Source organism: Anopheles gambiae, chromosome 2, assembly GCF_943734735.2.
Source record: "Anopheles gambiae chromosome 2, idAnoGambNW_F1_1, whole genome shotgun sequence".
Lineage (NCBI taxonomy): Eukaryota > Metazoa > Arthropoda > Insecta > Diptera > Culicidae > Anopheles > Anopheles gambiae.
Genome location: NC_064601.1, coordinates 81,335,597 through 81,359,928, shown reverse-complemented (window position 1 = coordinate 81,359,928; position 24,332 = coordinate 81,335,597). Strand labels below are relative to the sequence as shown.

The window sequence follows — 24,332 nt, the reverse complement described above, 5'->3', positions numbered from 1 at the left end:
GCGGCATCCCGTGCCCAGGGTGCACACGGTTTTCGGTCGTAGCGAAGGACCGTGGGAATGGGCGTGGGAAAGGATACAGAAACATCATCGACATCGGTCACATCATCCCGATGGTCGGCAAATGGCGGGAGAAGACAAATAAATCAAACCATGTGCATAATTAATGTTCAATCAATTCGATTTAAATTAGTTTACGCTCTGATAATTCGGTATCGAGCACCGATGAAGGCAGCGATAGTACAACAATACCGCGCCGAACCCGCGGTAACCAACACATTCGCGTGTGGACAACACAGAGATAGAGAGAGAGAGAAGGAGAGAGAAAATGAGAGAAAGCTTCGATATATAGGTAGAAAGTCTGACCAGGCCCAGGAGACTCTCTCTCATGTGTTTCCCGATCGAATCTCATCTCGATGTTATGCCCCATCCTAATGGATTGGATGGCCGCGATCCGTTCCTCCCAGACCGTACTTCAAACCTGTTCATCCTACCCATCCTTCCCAAAAGTGGCTCCTGATTGCATTACAGAAACGTTCACATTTGAGTGGTTTATTTCCCGCATGCCGAACTTCGGACAGCATTAACCCGATAAGGCTATGCGGGTGATAGATTGTGCGTGTTTGCCGTGCGGTAATTATTTCGACCGCTTCGGATTAGCGCCAAAGGTCCGAGTGAATTTGCGGTGTGCCCGGTGCTCGGTCGTGATTAAATTTTATTTCTAATTCATCTCGATGCACGACGATGCGGGCCAGGTGAGCGCCTGTTGAAATTAATTTCGACTGTGGGCGCGGCCCCATCCCCAAACTCGACACTGTATGGATGTAAAATCGTAAAAAAACTGGGAATGGAATACGGATGAAACCAAAAAAAACTGTATTGAATGCACCTAATTAAAGGTGAAAACCACTGCAACACTCAAAATTGTCAAATTAACAAATGCAAATTAGTATTTTGGCAGCTGTAACCGAGTGGAATTTTGCATACAATGTGTTGATGCCGGAGATACACTCGCGTAACCCTAGATAATTTGAAACTCTCGACGAAAGCTGAGAAATATTATTGACGCAATAATTTCTACGCTTGTTTTTGCATTAATTGCATTCGAAATGCAACTAAAGTTACGGTGGAAAGTGTGCTACAATTACAATTCATGAAGAGGTTAAGTGAAAATTGGCTACAACATGTTTAATGCTGAAGATGTTTAAGCATTGTTACCTAATACTAACAAATTTAAGAGAATGCATGATATGAGAAAATGAAACCAATAAGAGCACTTGCCTTTCCTACCAAATATTGTAACAATCAAATCAAGCAAAGCTTATGCTAATTGCCCAAATATATGTTAGTGCACCTTTCGCGGTCTCACATTGGCTTGAAATTTAGAAAATCAATAATGCTTAGAACGATTTGCTCCTAATGGTGATAAATAATGTTACTCGCGTGCAATGTTTTTGTTTTATTAAAAGTTCTATTTTTTAATATTGAAGTGAGACTTTTTAGTATACTGAATGTCACTCAAAAATTTATCAGCCTTTTCTATCTTTTTTATTGTTTAGAGATCAACAATGTTTTAGATAAAGTTGCCCTAAAGTTGTTACGAATGTATTAGCTTTTTTTCTTCCATATATTTTTTTTTATGCAGAAGTAACGGTCCAAAAAGGCCGTATTACTTATTCTTCTTCCATATATTTCAGTGCATAAAAACAGGATACTGCTGGATGTAATAGTTACCCATCTCATGTTAGCTTGATGTTAAAAAGAAGGAAAATAATCATAAATCATCGTTTGGCTGTCAGAATGAATATTGAGCTAGTGAAAATGGTTTGATAACATTGAAATCTGACTTGAAAAACCTTGTAAGATGCTCTCTCTCTCTCTCTCTCTCTCTCTCTCTCTCTCTCTCTCACTCTCTCTGTCACACACACACACACACACACACACACACACACACACACACACACACACACACACACACACACTTACACACACACACACACACACACACACACACACACCCACACACACACACACACACACACACACACACACACTTTTCGATTAATCTTGACAATTTCCTCTTACGTATGAGATTCGCCGAGAAAAAGTACGTGCTATGGCCGGTATCGTGGTACAGTCGTCATTTTGTACGACTTACCAACATGCCCGCCATGGGTTCAAGCCTGGAAGGAACCGTGCCCCCGTTCCGGTTGATAGCATTGATTCCAATTTTACTGATGATTTTACTTACTTTGAGTTTGACATGTGTGTTTTATTCTAAGAGTTAAATTGTCTTCGGCTACACAATACGCTTCATACTGCCATGCACTACGTATTATCCACCCCTTGAATAAAACATTTCTAGGAAACAAAAATGAACGCATATGTTGCTTTAAAAATTATAATTTTTTAAATAAAAACAACCACATACCTGGATAAGAAACACCGAAGTGATAACACCCCACGAGCTATAAAGATTAGCGTGTCGGACCAACCGTACCCCGGATCGGTTTCGTTACCCATACAGGTGCAAAGTGCAGATTATTCGCCCTACCACGGCACGGGAACCCTCGGGCAACATCAAACGACCTGGTGAGATTGATCAGGGGGATGCTTTAATCGCTTTCAACCAGTGCCCTCGAGCGATTTATACCACCGAGAGGTGGTCACAGGACGCTGTGCCGGAGTAGATCTCACGGCAACGATCAAAGTGTATCAAAATTGCAGTATCCATCAATGGATCATAAATGAATTTATTATGAATCCTGCCAAGGGGTCCTCGAGAAAAGGGACCAGTTGACACCCCCGGTTGCTTTCTCTGTGTTTCACTCTCTGCCTCTCTCTCTCTCTTTTGCCCATCTACGCTCGCGGTCGAATGGTGAAAACATAAATTTCCCATTTACTGTCGGGGAACGGGTCGAGCCAACGGTTGGGCTGCCGTTTCCCGCACCGATGCTGGAGACTACGGTCGAGAGCTTGTGGTACAAAATTTGCTACGATACATATAGCGTTCGCGCCTGTTTGCCGAAAGGGACGATGAAGGGTGAAGGAGAAGGGCTGTATGCCGGGCTATCAAAGTTAATGGGATGAAAATACTTACGAGAAGCTGGGAACGGGATTTCCCTGGACATTGCATGGTAACTGCACACTGGCTCCCTTGCCGGCCTTGAGCTCGCTCACTGACTTCTGGCTAGTGGATGGCGCCATGTTTGGAATGTTATCTGTATGTGTGCAAGTGTGTGTGGGTGTGTCCATGCGCCAGTAGTGTATTGTTCAGCAAAGAGGATCAAAGAAGGGGAAGGCAGGTTGATTTAGGCAGAGAGCGATGGCGTAATTGTATTAGAACTTTCGATACTCGGTCACTCGGAGCAACCGAGCTGCATCGTACGCTATCGCACGTTCCGGTGAGTTTCTATGGAAAAGGCGTACCTTTCAGGGTGAGCAGGATGGCTTCGCTTGTTTTGCGCTCGCCCGTCAGCGTGTCGACCGTTACGCATGAGAACCGCTTCAATCTGTCCTCCTCATTGACGTTCCGTATGCACAGCTCTCCGCCGGGCGTTGTGACAACATACCGAGTGCCTGTGATGGAAGAAAGGAAGGAGTGCGTGAGCCACGGACTCCGTTGTGTTCGGGCGTCTGCCGTACGGGTCGCAATGTAACGTGACAACGACTCGCCTCTCCCACTGGTACGAGTTCGTACGGCTGGACAGGTTGTGCTGCTGCGGCTGGAGGCTACTCACCGATGTCGGACCGGCCGGGAAGAAGCATTTCCTTCTCGCCGAACCATGACGACACATGGACGAATTCCCGCACGTGCGACGAGACGAAGCACTTCAGGAAGGCGGTGTTGCCGAGCGTCACATCGGTGCTCTCCACCTTTACCTCGTACGGTTGCCGTACCACTGCAGCACCATCGTGCCCCAAACGTGTGAGAGTGTTTTGGTGAGCGATGCGAAAGGAGAAGAAAAAGAAAAACAGGATTCACCGAAAAGGAAAACAAAGTTCCAGCTCAGCAGTGTAGTGGGTAATGTCGAACCGGTCCAAGAATGTCGTTGTCGTCGTCGTCATACGTCAGCATGTCGCCGTCAGGGCGTGCTTGGCTGAGAAGAGCGGGAGACTTACCTGCCCGTACCCGGATGTCGTGGCTGAGCAGTACGTAGTAGGAGTAGCTGATCCTGCACCGATAAGTCGTATCGTGCACGTCCGTGCGAAAGAGATGCCCGGCGAACGGAGGGAAGTAGAGCGTTCCATTTGGCAACGCTTGCCTAGGTGAGCGGTGGGTAGCGGTAACCGGCAAAAGGTAAGATAGAGCACAGGCGACGGGTTATAAGATGTTGACTCTATCCTTCGATGAAGCCCGGATGCCATCCTTTAGCTATATACGGGCTTGCATGTATTGTCAATATTGCCGATATCGATACATGCAAATGTAAATTTGCTACAATACAAATCTTCCTGCTGTCAAGATACTAACGAACCGAGGGAGAGGTGAACGGAATGCAATCATACGTTGATCCAATGTTGAATTTTGGGTGAATGATACATCACATGCCAACAACCGAACGGTATCACCGCTGCTGGACATGTTTTCGTTGGAAAATAGATTCTTTTGGATAGTTTTTTTCTCTCCCATCATCCTTACAACGCTTTTCGACGAATGTCTTTTTTCATTTGTACATTCAAATGCATGAAAGGAATTGAAATAATATTCATTGTAGTTGTAAGATGTTGTAGTTTGGTGTTCGATTGGTTTACCATTGGATTCCTGGAGAAATTAGGAAAAGCGATTTTACAGCGGACAAGCTTTTGTGCCAAAGTAGATCATGCTATCATAGCCAACTGTCTAGTAATTTGTTCTTTGCACGAAACAACTCTTTGAAATTAATGAAAGACAAGAACAGATTGAATGGTTGAACTCTTTCTGGTGTTATTTGTTTAATAGAGTTTGACAAAGACAGACATCTCCTTTTATAGTGAGGCAGTATGTATTGTATCGCATGTGCGAACCTCCATGCGATTGAGTATGTCTTGTAAGATAGTGACTGGTAAATTGATTTCCTTAGGAAACAAATTTATTTACGGAGATTTTAAAGCAACTTAAACTGTAACTCACTACCGTTGTGCATTAAGAAAAAAAAAACTGTGCCATATAGACCTTAAATCACTCTAACGCTTCATGGACGCTTCATGTAATAAAGAGCTGTACAACATGCAATGAGTGATTTCATCATAAAGTTAAGTATTAAATTAACCCTTAGTCAAGTTCGATAGCAATAATGCGGCATATTCTCAGAAACCACACGAAAGGTGCACGTCACTAGAGATCTGATTGATTCCTGAACCTGAACATTATAACTTTCAATCTTCCTTAGCCTTCCTTATGTCTCCATTACCCGTCGGTTACTTTATCAACCGTTCCCAGTAACAGTATCTTGTTGTGACCGGATGCCAATCAAAGCACTGCACGAAATGCTACCAAAGATCCTTCAACCAGTACCTAGTACTTTATCATTCCCGATGGCTTCACTAGCGGCCGGATCTTCCTAATACCCTGGGCATGTACGTTCTCTCCTACATACATATATGTATGTGCTGCCGTTGCATGTGGCAAAGAAGTGTTCCGTTCGGACTACGTACCCGGCGTATGTAGTCTTGTAGACCCCTTGCTACCAGACGCACGCACGTAAACCCAATAAATATTGCATCAAGACACTCTGATAACTTTACGGAAGATTGAACAGGTACATAATGCGTCGTATGTACGTACACTCCCCCGTGTTGTCTCGTGTTTCGCATCGTACAAGGTTCATGCGAATATCTGCTCGTCCGGTGCACGCACATAATCAAGTGTACTATCATGTGAAGTGAACATAAAGAATGGCATCTTTCGCCCGCGCGCGTCTGCCGAGATTGCGTTTGCAACGCATTAATGCGGCATATTCTTCTGTTTCGGTGGTTTCGGTGGAATTTCCTGCACGCTTCTCGTGCGTGTTGCGGGCGTATGGTGCAAGGTGGAATGTGAGTTCGAGGTGTGGGTGAGTTTGCTTTGTGATGCGGGACGAGTTTTCGAATAAACTTCGGTTTACATGTTAGTTTCTTTGCGGTTTCCCAGGGGGGTGGGGCGAACGACCAAAATACGCCGAGTCAGTGGATGAAGCGTGCGAACGCCAGAGCGTCGTCAGTTGAAAAAGGTCGCAACCGCAAATCGTGACTTTGGTTGTCTTCTAAACTTTTCCAAACACCAGAACACCAAAGAAACGCCCCGCCGCACTGTCTCGAGAAAGAAATTGAAGGTGCTGCGCATCGCCATCTCCCAGAGCGGGGAGGAACCGCGGTTGTATGCTTACGTGCCGGGCTTTAGTTTATTTCTCCGTTGCGCCTTTCATCTTTAATTAATAATTCACGTATCAAACAGTACAGCCGCAGAACAGGAACAGAAGAAGTAGTTTTGCCGACAAACTTCACCTTTGCGCCTAACCCCCGCCGTGCGTCGTCGTGGGCGCCGTCGTCATGTGCTCTAAACAAGCACCACATAGCTACCTTGGACGATAATCTCGTGTTTGATATGTGATCTGCAAAGTTTTCCACTTACCTCAGCCCCGGTACGCTGCTCACCAGGCTGCCGTCCTTCAGTATCCATTGGATGATCATTTGCGGACCACCGTAGGCCTGGCAGACGAGCTGCGAGTTGCCGGTGTCGTTGCTGAACAGTACGCTCGACGGAAGCTCGTGCAGAAAGTTGGGCATCTGAAGATTTTCCGACGACAGCGCCTGCCCCGCCTGCTCGATGAGTACCGCCAACGCTAGGTACTGGACGAAACCTGCAGGCCCGTCGGGGCACCATCGGGCAGATAAATGGATACGGGGTATGATTTATGAGGTTGTGCGCTAGTTTATTAGTGGATTTATTGCTGTTCGTAACAAATTTGTCTATCCCTAATAAGAATACACCTCTGTCGGATGTGGGAACTGGGTAGGTTGACTGTAACGGTGGTACTTTGGCCATTTTTCTTGCGCGCTAAGTACGCATGCAAAAGCGAAACAATAACAATCGTAACTTACCGGGTAAGCGGGATAGTGTTGCTCTTGCCACTTCCATAATTCCTAGGCGTTGCTGAAAATTGGAAGATGGATCATTGTTAGTAAAACTTACGCCATTCAACAAGACCTGTGCTCTACATGGTGAACATTAGAATTGGAAGCTGACAATTGGTGGATAAGATTATCTAATTGTTCATTTGTACATTGCGCATTGCCTATGGTATATCTAGAGCGGTTCGGTGGCTTATTTGATAGACGCGCCTGTTGTTACAAAAACGGTCGTTTTCGATTGCTATTCCGAATATGATTAGCTGTTTCCAGCAATTCTGCCATCGGCCAAGACACTGTTTGATTTCAGTCTGTGAAAAGTATGTAATAGTTGAGATTTTCAATTACTTTACAGTGGTTGAATTTCAAAGTCAGATACAATATGTTCATTTGAAAATATTCGTTTTTTGAACATGGCAAAATGAAAACTACGCCTGTTTCGTGTATAGGAATTTATCCCAATTGAGATATTACTCTTGCGAACACATCATCACAAGACATGTTTAAACGAGTTTTTTGGGTAGGAAATAGAGGGCTTTATTGCCTTTGCCGAATAGCAAAATTTTCAATATCTTAATGTGTGGCGAGTTTCCGCACGACTTGTGTTAGGTTGATCTAGGTTCTAGGAAGGACACAACACAACTCTTAGCAAAAGATTGGACACGTGAATGTTTCTAGGCGAAAGCAATACCCAGTCGTTCCTCCGTGAATCCTTCACAAGTATATTTGTATTAAGAGCAAATACAGTTTCTCTAAGGTTTATGTGATATACAGACATTTTAATGGTGAAAAACGGAAAATCCGACGAAAAGAAAAAAAAACACATTTGTTTTAAGATAGCATATTTCAACCCTTCCATTTATTCAATGATGTTTCGTGATTGCTCATTATTATTTTCAAGACATTTCTACTTGTCTCTTCTTCATCCTCAGTACAATCTGGAAAGTGATTTTGGAATTTTAATTCATGGATTTTTAAGAACGATTTTTTATTTTTATATTTTTCAACAATAATAAAAAGACCATCTATTTCAGAATAAGTACAAAATTATGAAATAATTATGAAATATTGGCAAAAAGTTAATGAAAGAAAATAATTTTGGCCCATTCTACAAACCGTTGCTTTACACAACAGATGATGTGCAAAATGTGTCATTATCATTGATTTACGTCCCTCCCCCTCCCCCCACGCGACGATTGAATCGAAACGAAGAACAAAAGCACAGCCTGAGTCTCACTCTATTTAATCTATTTTCTTTCTATTTAATCCTTTACTATTCTATTTAATCCTTTACCCACAATCATTGGCTCCGGGCACTGGTTTAAAATTTAGTAGTTTAGTTGTGAATTTGACCTGTAGTTTTTTACTTTTTACTTTTTTCCATGCAACCAATCAAATTGCGTATCAATATCAATTCCGTATTGAAGAACATTATTGGTTTTTATTAATTAGTAATTTTTTTGTTAATCATTTGCTGTATTTACTTTGCTTCTTCGACGCAGCAACCGTTGTCGTTCAAGGGCCTAGAATCTAGGTATGCCTGTACCAATAATGTGTTCTACTATCATTCACTTATTGTATCTCAGTCGACAGTCCTACGTATGAGAGGTGCGGAGCTTGAAATCTTTGATTTCTGTACAGTTGGAAAAAAATTGTGCTTTATTCGAAAAAAAGCGCACGATACAGTACGTCATTCATCAATAACAGTTTGCATTTAGGAAAGTATTTGCAAAAATACCTTAATGTTCGAAGCCCATGGTTGATGAATTGAATATTGAATCTTGCTTTTATTGCTTACATGGAATTTAACTGTGCTTTTCATGCAAAGAAATTGTGCTTTTCATTTTCAGTTGCAAATAAATTAAGCGTACTCTGTCGTAACGCAAACAAGTATAACACGGCGTTCAACTTCGTTGGAAAAAGAGTTTAGTTTTGATTCTGCTTCTTTTGGCTCAACAACCGTTGTCGGTCAAGGCCTGCCTGTATCACTACCTGTGGGCTTGGCTTTCAGTGACTTATGGATTGCCCCCATACCAGGATAGTCAGTCCTACGTATGGGGGGACGTTCCAACCGGGACTTGAACCCATGACGAGCATGTTATTAAGTCGTACGATTTGACGACTGTACCACCAGACAAGCTAACCGGCTTAGTTTAGATCAGTAACATTGAAAACAGCTCATGGAGGGACTGTATAGGGACGGCAGCAATTCCAGAACTAATATGGGTTTGGAGTTAATAGCAGCAATTAGTTCTGAATCAGTTCTATGGCTATTATGGGTTTAAGATGTGTTTTAAGAGAGTTTGGGTTCGAAGGTGAGAACAGTTCCAGGGCTATAGATTTGGGGTCTGTTTAAAATGAAGGTATATGGTGGAGGTCCGAGATCGATTTCAAAGCAGGTTTCTTTGAATTAAGACCTCCGATAAAGAAACACATAAGATTTGCATTGCGTAGTCATGAGGTTAAAGTAACACTAGAACTAGTAAGCGTTTTATTTAATGTGTTTTGCATATGCATTTTTCTTGCAATTTTTTAATACGTTAACGTTAAACACGTTAAAAACGTTAAAAACGTGTCAATGGCCTGAATATTTGATGCAATTTCATACATAAAATAATTCATCTCATTATGAAGTTTAATATAAAACACTAATAAAGATAGAAACAAAACAATCATCTCATTGTACATTATTGTGAATAAAGATGGAGCGTACTTTAACCCTAAGCGATGTATGGATGTTTAGTTGTATTATTAAATAATTCAACTATTAACTTTAACCTTCTCTGCATGTGCATATAATTTTGCAATCGTTACCAACATTATGTCAACCTGCAAATCATATTATTTTAAACGCAAAACTTAATTTTCGTTATTAAACTCTCGATTGCCCTAGGTCTGACGTTCAGATCAGGACGTTGTTGAGCCGCGCATTTATCGACTATACCACAATACCAGCTCATCCTTCCTGAGCCAAATTACTAATGTTCAAAAACATGTCCAATTATTAATCGCCATCGCCATGATAACATATTTGCGTTACGTATATTCTAGCACACTAAGCGCATCTGGAAAATTGATAACATATTTTACCACCCCACCTGCATTCGCTTCTAGTATAGGTCCGAGCTGGTGCTTATCTAGCGTCACGATAAAACAAAATATACTATTACAACATATAACTATCCCGTGTGCGTTCGTAGCCCAGCGAACGACGGTGGTGCAAATGTTACGACTGCGTCGCAACGACGACTATCACACCAACCACTACATTTCAACCCAGCATATACAGTTTCGCACTGGCGCTTGCTAGCTTGCTTGCTGTGCCACGGTCCATGTCCTTCGTGAGATGTATTACGATAATCATGAATGTTTAAATTCGAAATGGCACCGATGCTCACCGATGCTGCTACGCCATGTACGAGTGTGTATGTGTGTGTGTGTGTGTATTCTAACGTGTTGCCCGCGGGGCAAAAATCCTCACCCTCACCCCGTACACTCCGGTGCGTACCGATGCACGAGCGTAGTTCTTAATCAACCAAATGACAAATTACCACCCGTGGTGTTTCGTTACAATCCACTTGCGTTAGCTGTTGATAATTCATGGCGAGTGTGGCATGCCCCCGCTCGCCGGGTGCAGCCTCGTGGACCGAAGGGTACGGTGGTCGCGACAGCAAAGGGACAAGAAATTCGAGTGTCAAAGACAGCGTACGGTAAAATGGCACTGTACTGGCGTGTCGCAGCCCTCGTAGGCAATCAGGCCGGCGCGAGACGGCGTGAGCCAAGGAAAACAATAGCGTCCCACGACTGGTTTGCGAGTAGCGTAACCACAAAAGCCCCCGAGGGTAGAACGGGCACGGTTGTGGCTTGCTGCTGCTGTGCAAAACATACATTACGGGATGCATTTTGGGATGCACAACTGGGGAAAACATAAAACGTGCATAAAAACAAAAACTACAATCACAAAAAAGAAAAGAACGAACGAACATGATACCTGCGGCTCCCGTACGTCCGAGCGACGGCTTTGGCCGGCTAGGATCTGAGAGGATCCTTTGTGAGGCGAGCGTTTGTGTTTGTGGTTTGGCTGCGAGTGAAAACTTCGAGATGGCGATGGGAAAAGTTGGAGTACAAATGGTTTTTTGATTCACAAAAATTTATTCTCCCTCACGTGCCGCAGCACCATCCATCCGAACCGGCAGAACGATGTGTTAAAGGCTTGCCCTTGGAAAACTTTTGTTTCACTGTCTCTCCCTTTTTATGAGGAACTTCTTCATATGGCGATTACTTTTCAACCGAGCAGCCCGCAAGCCGTCGTGTTAGATACGAGTAGAGTTTGCTGCAAACCATTGCGAGTGGATTGAATGCAGATTTTGAATGGGAGTAGTCGACTTGTTTTATTTTTTGGTTTTTGCTTGGGAAGTTACGCGAAGCTTGATGTTGCAATGTCGCGTAGACGCTTCTGTATTCCTCGTGCACACACACACACTCACTCACAAAGGGGTTGGCAGAACGCTCCTCTAGCTCGACTTCCCTTTAAGCATTCTTTGCACTGCACACTCTGCCATTCGTCATTCAGCGCATTCGAAAGAACGCCTCGAGCGATTGTCAATGGAAGGGCTCGAGTGGATGTGCAGATGTCAAACAAAGAAGCATCCAAGAAGCTGGCCGGGGCGAAGAGTTCCGCCGCCTCGTCGAGACTGCCGCGACCCGTGTCAAGTGGGAAGCGGCTTCGTTGAAGCCGGCAAGCTTACTCCTAACGACGATGATTTTATACGCATGCACACATCAACAAACTGCATATCAACAACTGCTGCAACCACTACCACCGACGCTGTGTTGCTGTGGAATGATAATACCGAGCATTGACAATCATTCCGCACCCCTCTTCAATCAGCAGTCAACCGTTTGGAGAAAAATAATGGAATGTTCGTGCGAGCGCCACTGTCGCCGCGCGGAGACTCACATTCCGTTGGGGATGAAAACGAAAAAGAAAAAAGGAAAGAAGAATAACGGCTGGTGGTCGGTGGCCGTTATGAGAATAGCATTATGTGTATCGTTATACGTCTCATTAATACTTAATCACAGTACAGTGGTGCAACTGGGACCGGCCGTTTGGTCGAGTGAGCTTGAAATATGAGGATGTCGATGTATCGTTAGTGCTTCCTGCGTTCAAAACGCCACCGTTATCAATTTAAGGGACCAAGCAAGCGCCACAACTTTTGGAAGGGACAACAGTGTTTGTGGAATAATTAAAGGTTTTAAGTTTGATAAATACGGTGTAGAAGGCTGATATAGGAACGGTAAGTTGGATTACATTTATCTAATGAAATGCAAATGATCTTATTTTGGAATCGTAATATAAAATACAAAAAGATAAAATCCTCTTTATGGCATTGCATTTATAGAAGAACTGCTACTATTACATATTATTAAAAATAGTTGAACTTCTTCTTGAGTTTAGTCGTTACATTTGTGAAATGATGCTTCAAAACGCCGATGTTGCCCGATTCTTTGGAACACGAATTAGGGTCTGTAGGAACCTTTTTGAGGGGATAGTAATTTAAATGCCTTAGCTCAGCAGTCGGCAAACTTTTTAGGTGAAGGGTCAAATTTACTACATGATCGAGAGCCGCGGGCCAGGAGTAAGTTTTTATAAAATATTTTCGCTTAAAGATTAAAGATCATTAGGGCAAGATAGGTAAAGACGGACACGTTAAGAGAAATGGTAAAAATCTAGGGATTTATAAGTGCAACGACCATGAAAATGTGCATACATTATCTTACACTCATGTTTTATCAGAAAATGTGTTGAAACTAAGTTTCCATCGATTTTTGCGTTTTTTTATGAATGAAAAACATATTATTTTTTTCGTGCAGTTTTGAAATGTTCGGGTAAGACGGCCTGATATGGGAAAGATGGACACCATGAAGGGTAAGATAGACACCTATAAAAAACGTTGGAAATTGAAGAGGTTTATAGTATTTTAACATATCCTATCGCTTTCCACATCATGGTACGTACATAAACCAATTCTAGGCCAATTGCAACGACGGTTCTTTCAACCATGAATTTAGAAATTGTAAGCAAATTAGATTGCACACGATTAAAAATTTATTTTTTTCATAGATTTAAGCAATTTTGCATATATAATGCCAAAAATGTTCTCAAATGTGTGGTTTAACTTTAAGTTAGGATGCTGCATTGTTGATTTTTTTCGAAAATTACCTTTTTAATGCATTTATGAGAAGTGCCCATCTTACCCGCAGTGTCCGTCTTTACCTACCTTCCCCTACATTATAAAATTGTAGAAACAAAATAATTCATTGATGCTATCGGACATTGCAATTGTTGATAGAGTTAATTAGTAACTATCTAAATGCTACAAATAAATATCAAATATCAGATATCAAGAAAAGTCGCATGCAAAACATTAATTAAATTTACTGCAACTAGACTTTAGTTTATCTTCTTTACACAAAATTTCGTATACCGCTTCCTCCGGTTTTAAACACTTGTTGTCGAATTGAATAAATGTTTTTATTACGTATGCGAATACTAAACTCTAGTTCGACCATACTGATTGGTCCGTCATTGCACATTATTAAATTAAATTAAATTAAAGTTTAAAGATACAACGGTATAAAATTTCATTCTAAAAGATATTCTGTAATTTGAATACGAAAAGATTCGCCCTATCTTTCAAAATCAGTCGAATTCTTTCGCCGGCCGGATTGCATGTTGCGGCGGGCCGCATTTGGCTCGCGGGCCAGACTTTGCCGACCGCTGCCTTAGCTCATAATCGGCCTCACCTCCAGCAAGATCGTTGTTAAAATTTTAAGACTAATTATGTAATTGCGAATCCAGCATAAAACATATGGCCATGAAATTTTGAACATGTTTCAGTTTCATTTGTGGTTCGTGGCGTGAAAAGATGTGGTCTGCGAATGAGGTGATTTTTGTTTAAAGAAAAGCTCCAAAAGTAATAACTATACATATTTGTTTTCTCACAATCAAGATTAAAATTCCAACAGCCATGTCTAGACTAATATTAAGTATATTTTTAATCAAAAATCTTTGAAAATAGCCTTCTAAACATATGCACTTAACACATGTGGACCGCGGCAAATGTATTTTAAAACACAAGTGGATCGTGGTCCTTAAAAGGTTAAAGAGCACTGATTTAGATCACGCAATGAACATCAAGAAGAGGGAGACATGATCGTTTTGGGATGTTATTGTGAAATCAATGGGAAACTTGGGAAATAGACAATCTTGCAAGGGCTAAGAGGAAACACTCGTATAAAAAACATTCGCGAAATTTTAGAGATTTTTATGATTCAAAGGGATTCAGTTGGAATAAAGCTAGGAGGCACAAGAATACCTAAGATGTTTTCCAGTATTTTCCAAATATTTAGCATAATGACACCAAATTACAGTTCAGTAATCCAATACAGTCTGTTCCCGAGTTACACGGTTCTCGACTCACGCCGATTCGGAGATACGCGGTTGTCTAAATTTAACATATCAAATCAAATGTTAAATCAGTACTATTTGCTTCAAGAATTGTCCAATGCAGTTTAAATTGCCTTGATTCTAAAAAAAAAAATAATCCATTCTGTCTCCAACCGTCGATGCGATCGGATGCTTATCACGATCGCTCCACAGCAACAGATCGAAATCGCTTCAAAGCCGAAAGTTCACCGACTGCCCTTTTAGTAGTATCACTGTGTGTCCTGGTGGTGAGTGTGAAGTCCTACTTGTGTGTAACGAGTGTATTTCGTATAACGCACCACATGCCTAGCGTAAGCAGTGTGGCAAGTGTGTATTGTGCTGAGTGTGTAGAGTGTAGAGTGTACATAGTACCGTTACAGTCTCCGCCTTTGTGAGTAGACATCAGTGCGTGATGATAGGTTGATGACAAAGTTCTAGTAGTTTTGTACGTATTAGTATTTTGTTCTTGTTTTTTTTTTTCTCTCTCATTTTTTTTCTTATCTTGCATTTCTCTCCGCGGAATTTCTATTAAACAATTATATCTGTTTGCCCCCAACTGTTGTGGCCAATATGGCCAATATGGAAATTGTAACGATTTCCTCTGATGAAGGGTTCACTACGGTATCCCATAAGAAAAGGAAAGCACCCGTAGTAGTAGAAGAAGGAACCAGTTGCAAAAAAGTTCTTGCTACCGTCACACCAATGTCGACTGACAAAGCAAGACATCGTGAATACCCATCTTGCTACCGGGGAGACTTTCGTGTCTTCATGATGCCCGGAAAAAGTGAGCTCAACCTAGTGGCTATAACTGCATCCCTGCATAAAAGCTATCCTGCGGTAACCGATCCACAATTCACTGATCACTACCGGGTGTATATCCCAGGTGGAATAGTTGAGGTAGCAGGTGTCGTAGAGGATCTGGATATTCCATCCGAAGAACTGCTAAAGTTGGGAATGGGTGCTTTCCGGACTCTTTCCACTCCAGGGGTGAGGGTGATTGCGGTGAAACCACTTTACACCTCTTCCACAGTAAACGGGCAAAAGACGTACACGGAAACAAAATCAAAGCGCGTTACGTTTGAGGGAACTGTACTCCCTAGTTTCTTGGTGTACGAAGGACTCCGCATTCCTATTGCAAGACCCTTTGTTCCCAAGATTCCAACATGCGAGAAATGTAGTGAAATAGGTCATACAAAAGACTTTTGCAGCAACAAGTTTAAATGTTTTAAATGTCAAGGTCAACATCCGTCCTCGGATTGCACTGCAGCGCCATTCAAATGCGCTCAATGTAAAAATCATTGGCATGAACTAAAAGAGTGCCCGGTGTACAAGAAGTCCCAAAATGAACTAAAAAAAGCCCAGTACCAATTGGCCCGTGGGTCATATGCTGCAGTTCTAGCGAATGGTAGCTCGACCGAAAACACATACAGCGTGCTAGCTGAAGAGTTCACATCGGTAAACCAGGAACCAGCCCCTAAAATCTCGGAGGTGATAATAAGAGTGAAGAGATCCGTGAATCGTCGTCGTCCTAGGAAAACCCCTATGAAGGCTACGCCTCCTAAGGAGAAGAAAGCTTCTCTACGTTATGAGAAGAAAAATTCTCCTCCCCAGGCACCACCTCGTCTAGCACGTGCCCCTCGTCTCAGAAAACCTAACAATCCTTCGCTGGACGAGGATCTTCCATCACTCCCTTCTCCTTCCCTCCACCGAAATCCCCAGCCCAAGCCAGAGCCAAAAAAGAAACCTCGACGAAAGGTTCAGTCGCTGTCCATATCAGAAATGATTGACTCAATGATTACAGCGCTGGCTTTTCCAGAACCATTGAAAAGCATAATTGCTATGACACGACCAATGTTGGTCAGCGCAATAAAGCAATGGCTTGGGCAATGGCCTGCTTTGAGTTCGTTGGTACAATTGGAACATTAACCCGTCCATGGCTAACATACTCCAATGGAATTGTAGAAGTTTTCTTGGAAAAATAGATATGTTTAAAGTACAGGTAAACAAGCACAACATAGATGTATTTGTCCTATCAGAAACTTGGCTCTCCCCTGATAAAAAAGTTACCTTCCACGGATATAACATTATACGTCAAGATCGAAACACTATAGATAGGGTTAGGCGTGGTGGGGGAGTACTCATAGGAGTACGAAAAAACATACAATTTTTTCGAATACCCCTCCCCTCACTACTAATTATTGAATGTGTCGCAATCCAGGCAAAGATAGGCGATCTTGATTTATCCTTTGCATCTGTATATATCCCACCGGAAGCCGAGATTGAACTTGAGAAGATCAAAAAGGATCTTGAAATAATAGCATCTGCAATGAAAACACCTTTTCTTATCCTGGGAGATTTCAATTCTCATGGATACGACTGGGGATGCACACGAGACGACTCACGTGCTCCAGTCATTAGGGACTTTTGCGACAACCATAGATTGATAATATTAAACTCCGGCGATGCTACTAGAGTGGCAGGGCCTTCGGCGCGTGACAGTGCAATAGACCTGTCTCTATGCTCAGTGTCGCTTGCTCTGGATACTTTGTGGAAGGTTATCCAGGACCCTAATGGCAGCGATCACTTACCGATTGAAATTAAAATCACTACTGGAAGGCGCCCAATCAATAGCATACCGGTCAACTACGACATGACAAGGAATATTGATTGGACGAGATACAACGCACTTATGTCAGTGAGGCTGCCATCTGTGACATCCATTTTTGACCCACTAGTGGAATACAAAAATCTCGTAGACTGTGTAAACGAGTGCGCTCTTGCAGCCCAAACAAGAGAGCCCCGCCAAATAAGGACGCATACCAAGCCTCCCACTCCTTGGTGGGACAGAGACTGCCAAACTGCATACGTAGCGAAGCGAAAGGCATTTGGACAATATAAACTCCATGACTCCATTGCCTTATACGAAAAGTATAAAGCACTGGAGAGAACATGTAAAAACTTACTTAAAGCGAAAAAGAGAGGATTTTGGCGCAAATTTGTCAAAAACCTCCCGCCTGACACTTCGCTACGTGCGTTGTGGACAATGGGTAGAAGGATGCGAAACAGCACAATTACAAATGAGAGCGAAAGATTTTCAGGAGACTGGCTTTTTCAGTTCGCCGAAAGAATCTGTCCAGATTTCGTTCCAGCGCAGAAATTTGAACAACATGCGCCTTGCAGTGATCCTAGCTTGGATGCACCTTTCTCCATGGTCGAGCTATCCCTAGCTCTCCTTTCTTGCAATAATTCTTCCCCCGGACTGGATAAGATTAGGAGTAGTCTTCTCCGAAACCTTCCAGACGTGGCGAAGAAGCGGATATTGATGATATTTAACAAAATGATAGATCTCAATATAGTCCCGCAAGAATGGAGAGAGGTGAAAGTAGTCGCCATCTTGAAACCCGGCAAACCGTCATCAGAGCACGGGTCTTATAGACCTATATCCCTACTATCGTGCTTGCGCAAATTGTTCGAGAGGATGATTCTTTTTCGATTGGACAACTGGTTGGAGTCTAACAACTTGTTGTCCAGTACCCAATTTGGTTTCCGCAAAGGTAAGGGTACAAACGATTGCTTAGCGCTTCTAGTTTCAGAAATAGAGCTGGCACATACTCGTAAAGAGATGTTGGCCTCTGTATTTCTAGATATAAAAGGGGCATTTGACTCAGTATCGATTAGCATACTAGGTCAAAAACTTCAAAACGCGGGGTTAAGTCCTAAACTAAACACTTACCTTTGCAACCTCCTTTCTGAAAAAGCAATGAATTTCGATAATGGTCTCGCTCAAACAAGACGGATCAGTTATTTTGGACTACCACAAGGGTCCTGTTTGAGCCCCATTTTATACAACTTTTATGTAAATGATATCGATTCATGTCTTGCCCCAAACTGCAACCTAAGGCAATTGGCAGACGACAGTGTTGTGTCAGTCGCTAGCAACGACATCGTAGGTCTTCAAAACCCTTTGCAAACCACGCTGAACAATCTGGAAGCGTGGTCAAATAACCTAGGTATCGAGTTTTCCCCAGAAAAAACTGAAATGCTTATTTTTTCATTTCACTACGATACACCAAAAAATAGGCGTGAGAACGTGTACAAACCAAAGTTTGACATATATTTATATGGAGAAAAAATCACGATTGCCCAAACTTTTAGATACCTAGGGGTTTGGTTTGACAGCAAAAATGTGTGGAGGTCACATATAGAACAACTGGCAAGAAAATGTGCCAAAAGAATTAACTTCCTCCGAACAGTCACGGGATTCTGGTGGGGTGCACACCCACTAGATCTCCTAAGACTGTATAAGACAACGATTTTATCAGTCTTGGAATATGGTTGCATATGCTTCCATTGGGCATCCAAGACGCATTTAATAAAACTAGAACGCATACAATATCGTTGTCTTAGAATTGCGCTGGGATGTATGAAATCCACCCATAATATGTCCCTAGAAGTGATGTCTGGAGTGATGCCGCTAAAACTACGTTTTGAACAATTATCGCTTCGCCTTCTACTTCGTTCCACAGTATCTAATCCACTAGTGATTGATAATTTCAAATCCCTACAAGAGGCAGGTTCTAACTGCAAAATCATGAAGATATATCAGGATTTTGTATCTTTACAGGCTAACCCTAGTGCTTCACAAGCAATCAGCTGCGCCAATCTACCGGAGTCCTACAATTCCCTTTTGGTAACTGATTCCTCTTTGCAAGAGGAAACAAAGAACATACCAAACGATCTTCGCTGGAGGACAATTCCCAGCATTTTTGTGAACAAGTATGGCCATCCCAACGAAAAACAATATTTTACGGACGGATCCTTTTCAGACGTGGGCACGGGCTTTGGTGTATATAATACATCCAAACAAGCCTTCTTCAAATTGAGACAGCCATGCTCAATATTTGTCGCAGAGTTGGCTGCCATATTTTACGCGTTGCTTCTAATAAGCGCGAGCCCTCCGGATCAATATTATATATTCACTGACAGTCTCAGTGCTGTCGAAACTTTGAAATCCGTGGAGGCGATAAAGAGCTCTGATTACTTTATTAAAAAAATTCTAGAAACACTAAGCTCTCTGTTCAATAAAGCGTTTCGAATATCGCTTGTCTGGCTACCTGCTCATTGCGGAATCCCTGGCAATGAGAGGGCAGATCTCTTGGCCAAACGAGGCGCCTCTGAGGGCGATTCCTTTGAACGATCGATTCAGCCTCACGAATTCCTCCGCTTCCCACAGCAATTATGCATGGCTCGTTGGCAGAGCATGTGGGATGCCGATGATCTCGGGAGATTTCTTTACTCCATCTCTCCTAGGGTGACACAACGTCCTTGGTTTCAAAGCCTACAGGCAGATCGTGGATTCATTCGCATGACATCAAGACTCATGTCAAACCACTATGCGATGAATGCACATCTACAACGTATAGGGATCGTCGATACAAATGTATGTAGCTGTGGCAAAGGATTCCACGACATCGACCACGTCATATGGTCATGTGTGGAGTTTGAAACAACAAGACCCGCACTACTATCGACGGTTCAAGCAATAGGGAGAAACCCTGAAGTCCCAATACGTGACATCCTTGGTCAAAGGGACTACGAATACGCGAGAATTCTGCACAGATATGCTAAGGAGGTTGGCATCACCTTGTAATCACGTACCGAACTTACATGTTTAGAGACCCAATAAATGTATAGGTATGATCATGTATGGCTTAGGGTGTATGGGCGTTCGTGTGCATGGGTGGGTGTATGCATGGGTGTGCGTGTGTGCATGTGGATTTTCTTTATATCCACATCTACGCGCGCGTAGCCGTGTGGACACTTATTAGTGTTCTCGCGCGTACATATTTACCCGGTTATGTATTATTGTACCTATTAGCATATTTGTTAGAAGTAATCTTAGTGTGTAGTATATTGTCTACGTTGTATGTTAAATTATGTTTAGTGATCCTCGGGCAGTCTGAACACATAACCGACGGTTGGGGCAGAAGCTCACCACCATGACGAGCTCAGAGTGGTGATTTAGAACAACCAAGCCATCGCGGAGCACTAGACAACCCGGATACTGGAAACCATCGCTCACCTAACACCTGTAAAATACGGTGTCGATGCCATATACACTAAATCCCTGCTCCTTTGGATGGGAATACTGGCATTCCCCATAGACACTATGGAAAGAGAACGGCTGACATACAACAGAATCCGAGCCCACCCGGAATAAGGTGCACAAAGCCGAGCAAGGAAATGTGCTTCGGCCAGCCCATAGATATTAAGAAATACAATAGAACCAACAATGTTAGATTTAAGTCTAGTCCATAATGATACGGCCAACCAGGCCGTCCTTACGAGAAATAAAAAAAAAAAAAATAATCCATCAAAAAAACACAAATATCCGAATTTTCTGCACGAATCGTATCAAATAAATGATAAAGCAAAATAGTATAAAAGAACCAAATTTAATCAAAAATACCGAGTAATCAAATGTATTTTCGGTGAAAAACGTGAAATTCGACTTAGGCGGATATTGGAGCTACGCGAATTCCTCTGGAACGCACAAACCGCGTATCTAAGGAACAGGCTGCACTAGACTCAATTGTGTTACTTTTAACTCACTTAAAATGTTTGTTTTACTACCGGTTGTCGCAAAAGACGCCCTTCTTCTTTTTGGCGTAATGGGCTACGCGGTCATGCCAGTCTACATAGGCTTTCGAGACTTTTTAACGTTTTCAAGACCATACAATATACAAGACCAAATTTGCCAACAAAATACTATTGTGAATGAAAAGTAAGAGAAAATCACTATTTATCACACATTATTAGTCATTAATCACACCGCTTTTTAACTATTTGTTCTTATAATTCAAGTTATATTCAGTTTATACTAGTAAACTTGGACTGAAATGTTTTTACAAACGACCAGGCGTATCCATGCGGAATTTAAAAAAGATGGAGACGCCTAGTAGAAGACCATTAGAAATGGTCTATGCAGCCGAGGACGACTATGCCACGCAGGATAACGATGCCACGTTCGATTAAACCACTTGACAAGAACAACATTAAGATAATATTCTCAAACTCCGCAAACCCTATGAACATTATAAAATAGCTTTTAACAATACTCTTGAATTAAAAAAAATGCATGATGACTATTTTTACTATGTTATAGATTTCAGTCACAAACTGTTAGTAAATCTCACGTTACTTTGAATAATGCTCTCTCCCAATTCCAATAACTTTTTTATGTAGTTTAATATTTGTTAGTACTGTCCAAGTTATAATTTTAGAGCTTAACATTGATATTTAATTGTATTACCTTCTACAGTGTTACTAGTGTAAACTAGTTAAAATGTCAGTTTTTTGTTAAATGCAAGTTTGTACAACCATAAAGTTTAACAAAAAAAAACTATTTTGTAAACACAATCTCCACTTGATTGCTTCGAGTGCTTTCTATACTAACAAACTAGTTAAGTCATTTAGTCATTCAACAGGTCGCACACAAGGCAATCATTCTCATCGTACGTCCGATTTGATTAGCACTGTTTTTCGTTTCGTTTGGCATCCGGTGATCTGCGCACTGCGAAAAAAAAGGTTCGGCTCTTGCGGCAACAGAAAAAGGTCCAGAAAAAATGCCATAAATCTAAATCGGAAAAGTTGTACCGTTGGCAGTAGAAATGTGACCGTGTTCAGTGTATTTGTGGAATGTCTTCTGACGTTTGGCATCATTTACGCTGGAGCTGTAGAAAGATGGAACTCGTCGAGAGCAATATGTTGCTGGGTTATGGTCAACTGATGTTATCACTGTGCACGAAATTGAATATTCATCTATTGCGTTTTTGTCGCGCTTCTCTTTCAAGTGGCCATGAATGAACACATAGCACTCATAGAGGGTTCTTCAACATGTGCCCAACAAAAAGTTACGAATACGAATGATATTTTTGTATGGGTAACCACATAGCGTATAAGACCGTATTTTTGGAAGCATTCGGAATACATTTTTGCATTATTCCTTTGATTTCGCGTAAGAACTGCCAATTCACTGTAGTTTTTTTATGTTTATGTTTTTTTTTAATCATTGCTAGGACTGTCCCGTGTTACAGTCGTGCATTCGTACGACTTAATAACGTGCTCTTCATGGGTTCACGCCTCATATGGACCGTCCCCCAGTAGCAAAGGTTGGCTATCCGACTAGGTTTTACTGAATAAGTTCGCGTAGGACGTTACGCCAAATAAAAGAATGGTTATGATTGCTAATGTTTTATAACATAATTAATTTATAGCAATGCTGTATGAATAACAGAACAATGTAACACCGTTATACCAAGTCAGAACTGTTTGAAAATTATAAATGTGCATTGTAACTTAGCTACCACCACACGATATCTGATTTATTTAATCACACAAAGGTGATGATTGTGTGATTGAATTACTATTCCCATAATTTAATGAAGGACAACTGGCTTATTATTTTCTTAAAGGCACTTTAGACGGTAGCAATGCAATCAGCAATGCAATTGGTAACGCCGAATTGCAACCTCTGAAGATATGTAACTTTGATAACGCTTTACGGATTTGTGTCCAATCGATTAGAACGAATTGACAATTTAACCAATTTAAATAGAGCTCTTTTGTGTGTTACGCGGTCAACATACTTACCAAATCACAGGGTTTCGAATCATATAACCCAAGAAACATTTCTTATAGCTTTTACACTTAAACATTTCTAAAGAATGCTTTACTATGAGTGTACTAAGCCTTATAGTTTTAACATGTATTTTGAAGATGCTTAACAGTCTTAAACCGTTAAACCTTTAAAACGTTCTGAAGGCGATTATAATACTGTCTTATAAGACTTATACGATGCCTGGCTATAACCAGCCAGTAAACGTATTCTTAAGCATGTTTTAAGACTCGTTATTTGAGACTGGGACATCAAGATCAATTGATATTATTAAATGCTTATTAAGTCTTGAATGAAGGGAACTTGGAACAAACTATACAGGCTGTATCTGAGATACGCTATTAACGCAAATTGTGAAGAAGCGGTTTTCAGCCATGATATATTTTAGTTTATTTTCCTTTTGCTTGCAGTGGGTGGTTATTATTCTAATTCTAAACAATTTTTGTTTTTTTTTTTAAATCATGTTGTTATTAACTGATATTGTATCAAATCAATATTTAATTTGTGCAACGAACTGTCAAATTAAGAAATCCTCGATTGTGTAAATTTGCATATACTAGGATCTGCATATCTCGGACACTACCTGTACGCGTAGAGTTTTAAAACTTGTTAGTCTGCACAAGTGCTTACTAAAGCTATGTGATGTTTAAAACTATCTTAGCCACACATATAGCACTACAAATCGACTGAACTTGTGATCAGGAAAGATCCTCTTGATCTTAAGCCAATGGAATCCATTTTAATGCATAATATTGTTGATTTGTGTATCCAAAATGTGTCAGCCATGTTGATGTGTAGATAAACCAATTCATAATTTACAAGACAAATAGAAAAAATGGCAATTTTCCAAAAGTTTTTCCCGTCATGTTTATTATGCCACATCACTAAAAAAGCTTTTTGTGCAAATTGAGGGCGTTTCAATGAAAACTATATTTTTAAAATAATTTATTTTAAAACTAAAAAGTTGCTTATTATTGAGGCGCTTTGATATTTATTAAATTGTTATAATGTATTTTAACAGTGAAGTTTTCTTGCAATCAGCTTGGGGAATTTTGCAAGCATACTGTGGAGCTGTCATCA

General features: G+C 41.5%; 1 protein-coding gene across 9 annotated transcripts in view; it reads right to left on the bottom strand.

Moving 5' to 3' along the window:
- Nucleotides 1–24,332, bottom strand: part of LOC1274926 (cell adhesion molecule Dscam2) — a 54,397-nt gene that overhangs the window by 25,683 nt on the left and 4,382 nt on the right. For all 9 annotated transcript variants that reach the window (XR_009764803.1, XM_061644393.1, XM_061644390.1 and 6 more), the window contains exons 3-8: nucleotides 7,060–7,111; nucleotides 6,590–6,818; nucleotides 4,120–4,262; nucleotides 3,738–3,899; nucleotides 3,427–3,576; nucleotides 3,098–3,218 (exon numbers count right to left, since the gene is read on the bottom strand). Coding sequence is in view for 8 of the 9 variants with exons in the window: in XM_061644393.1 (XP_061500377.1) it covers nucleotides 3,098–3,218; nucleotides 3,427–3,576; nucleotides 3,738–3,899; nucleotides 4,120–4,262; nucleotides 6,590–6,818; nucleotides 7,060–7,096 (842 nt within the window). In the remaining variant the exon portion in view is untranslated. The remainder of the gene's footprint in view (nucleotides 1–3,097; nucleotides 3,219–3,426; nucleotides 3,577–3,737; nucleotides 3,900–4,119; nucleotides 4,263–6,589; nucleotides 6,819–7,059; nucleotides 7,112–24,332) is intronic.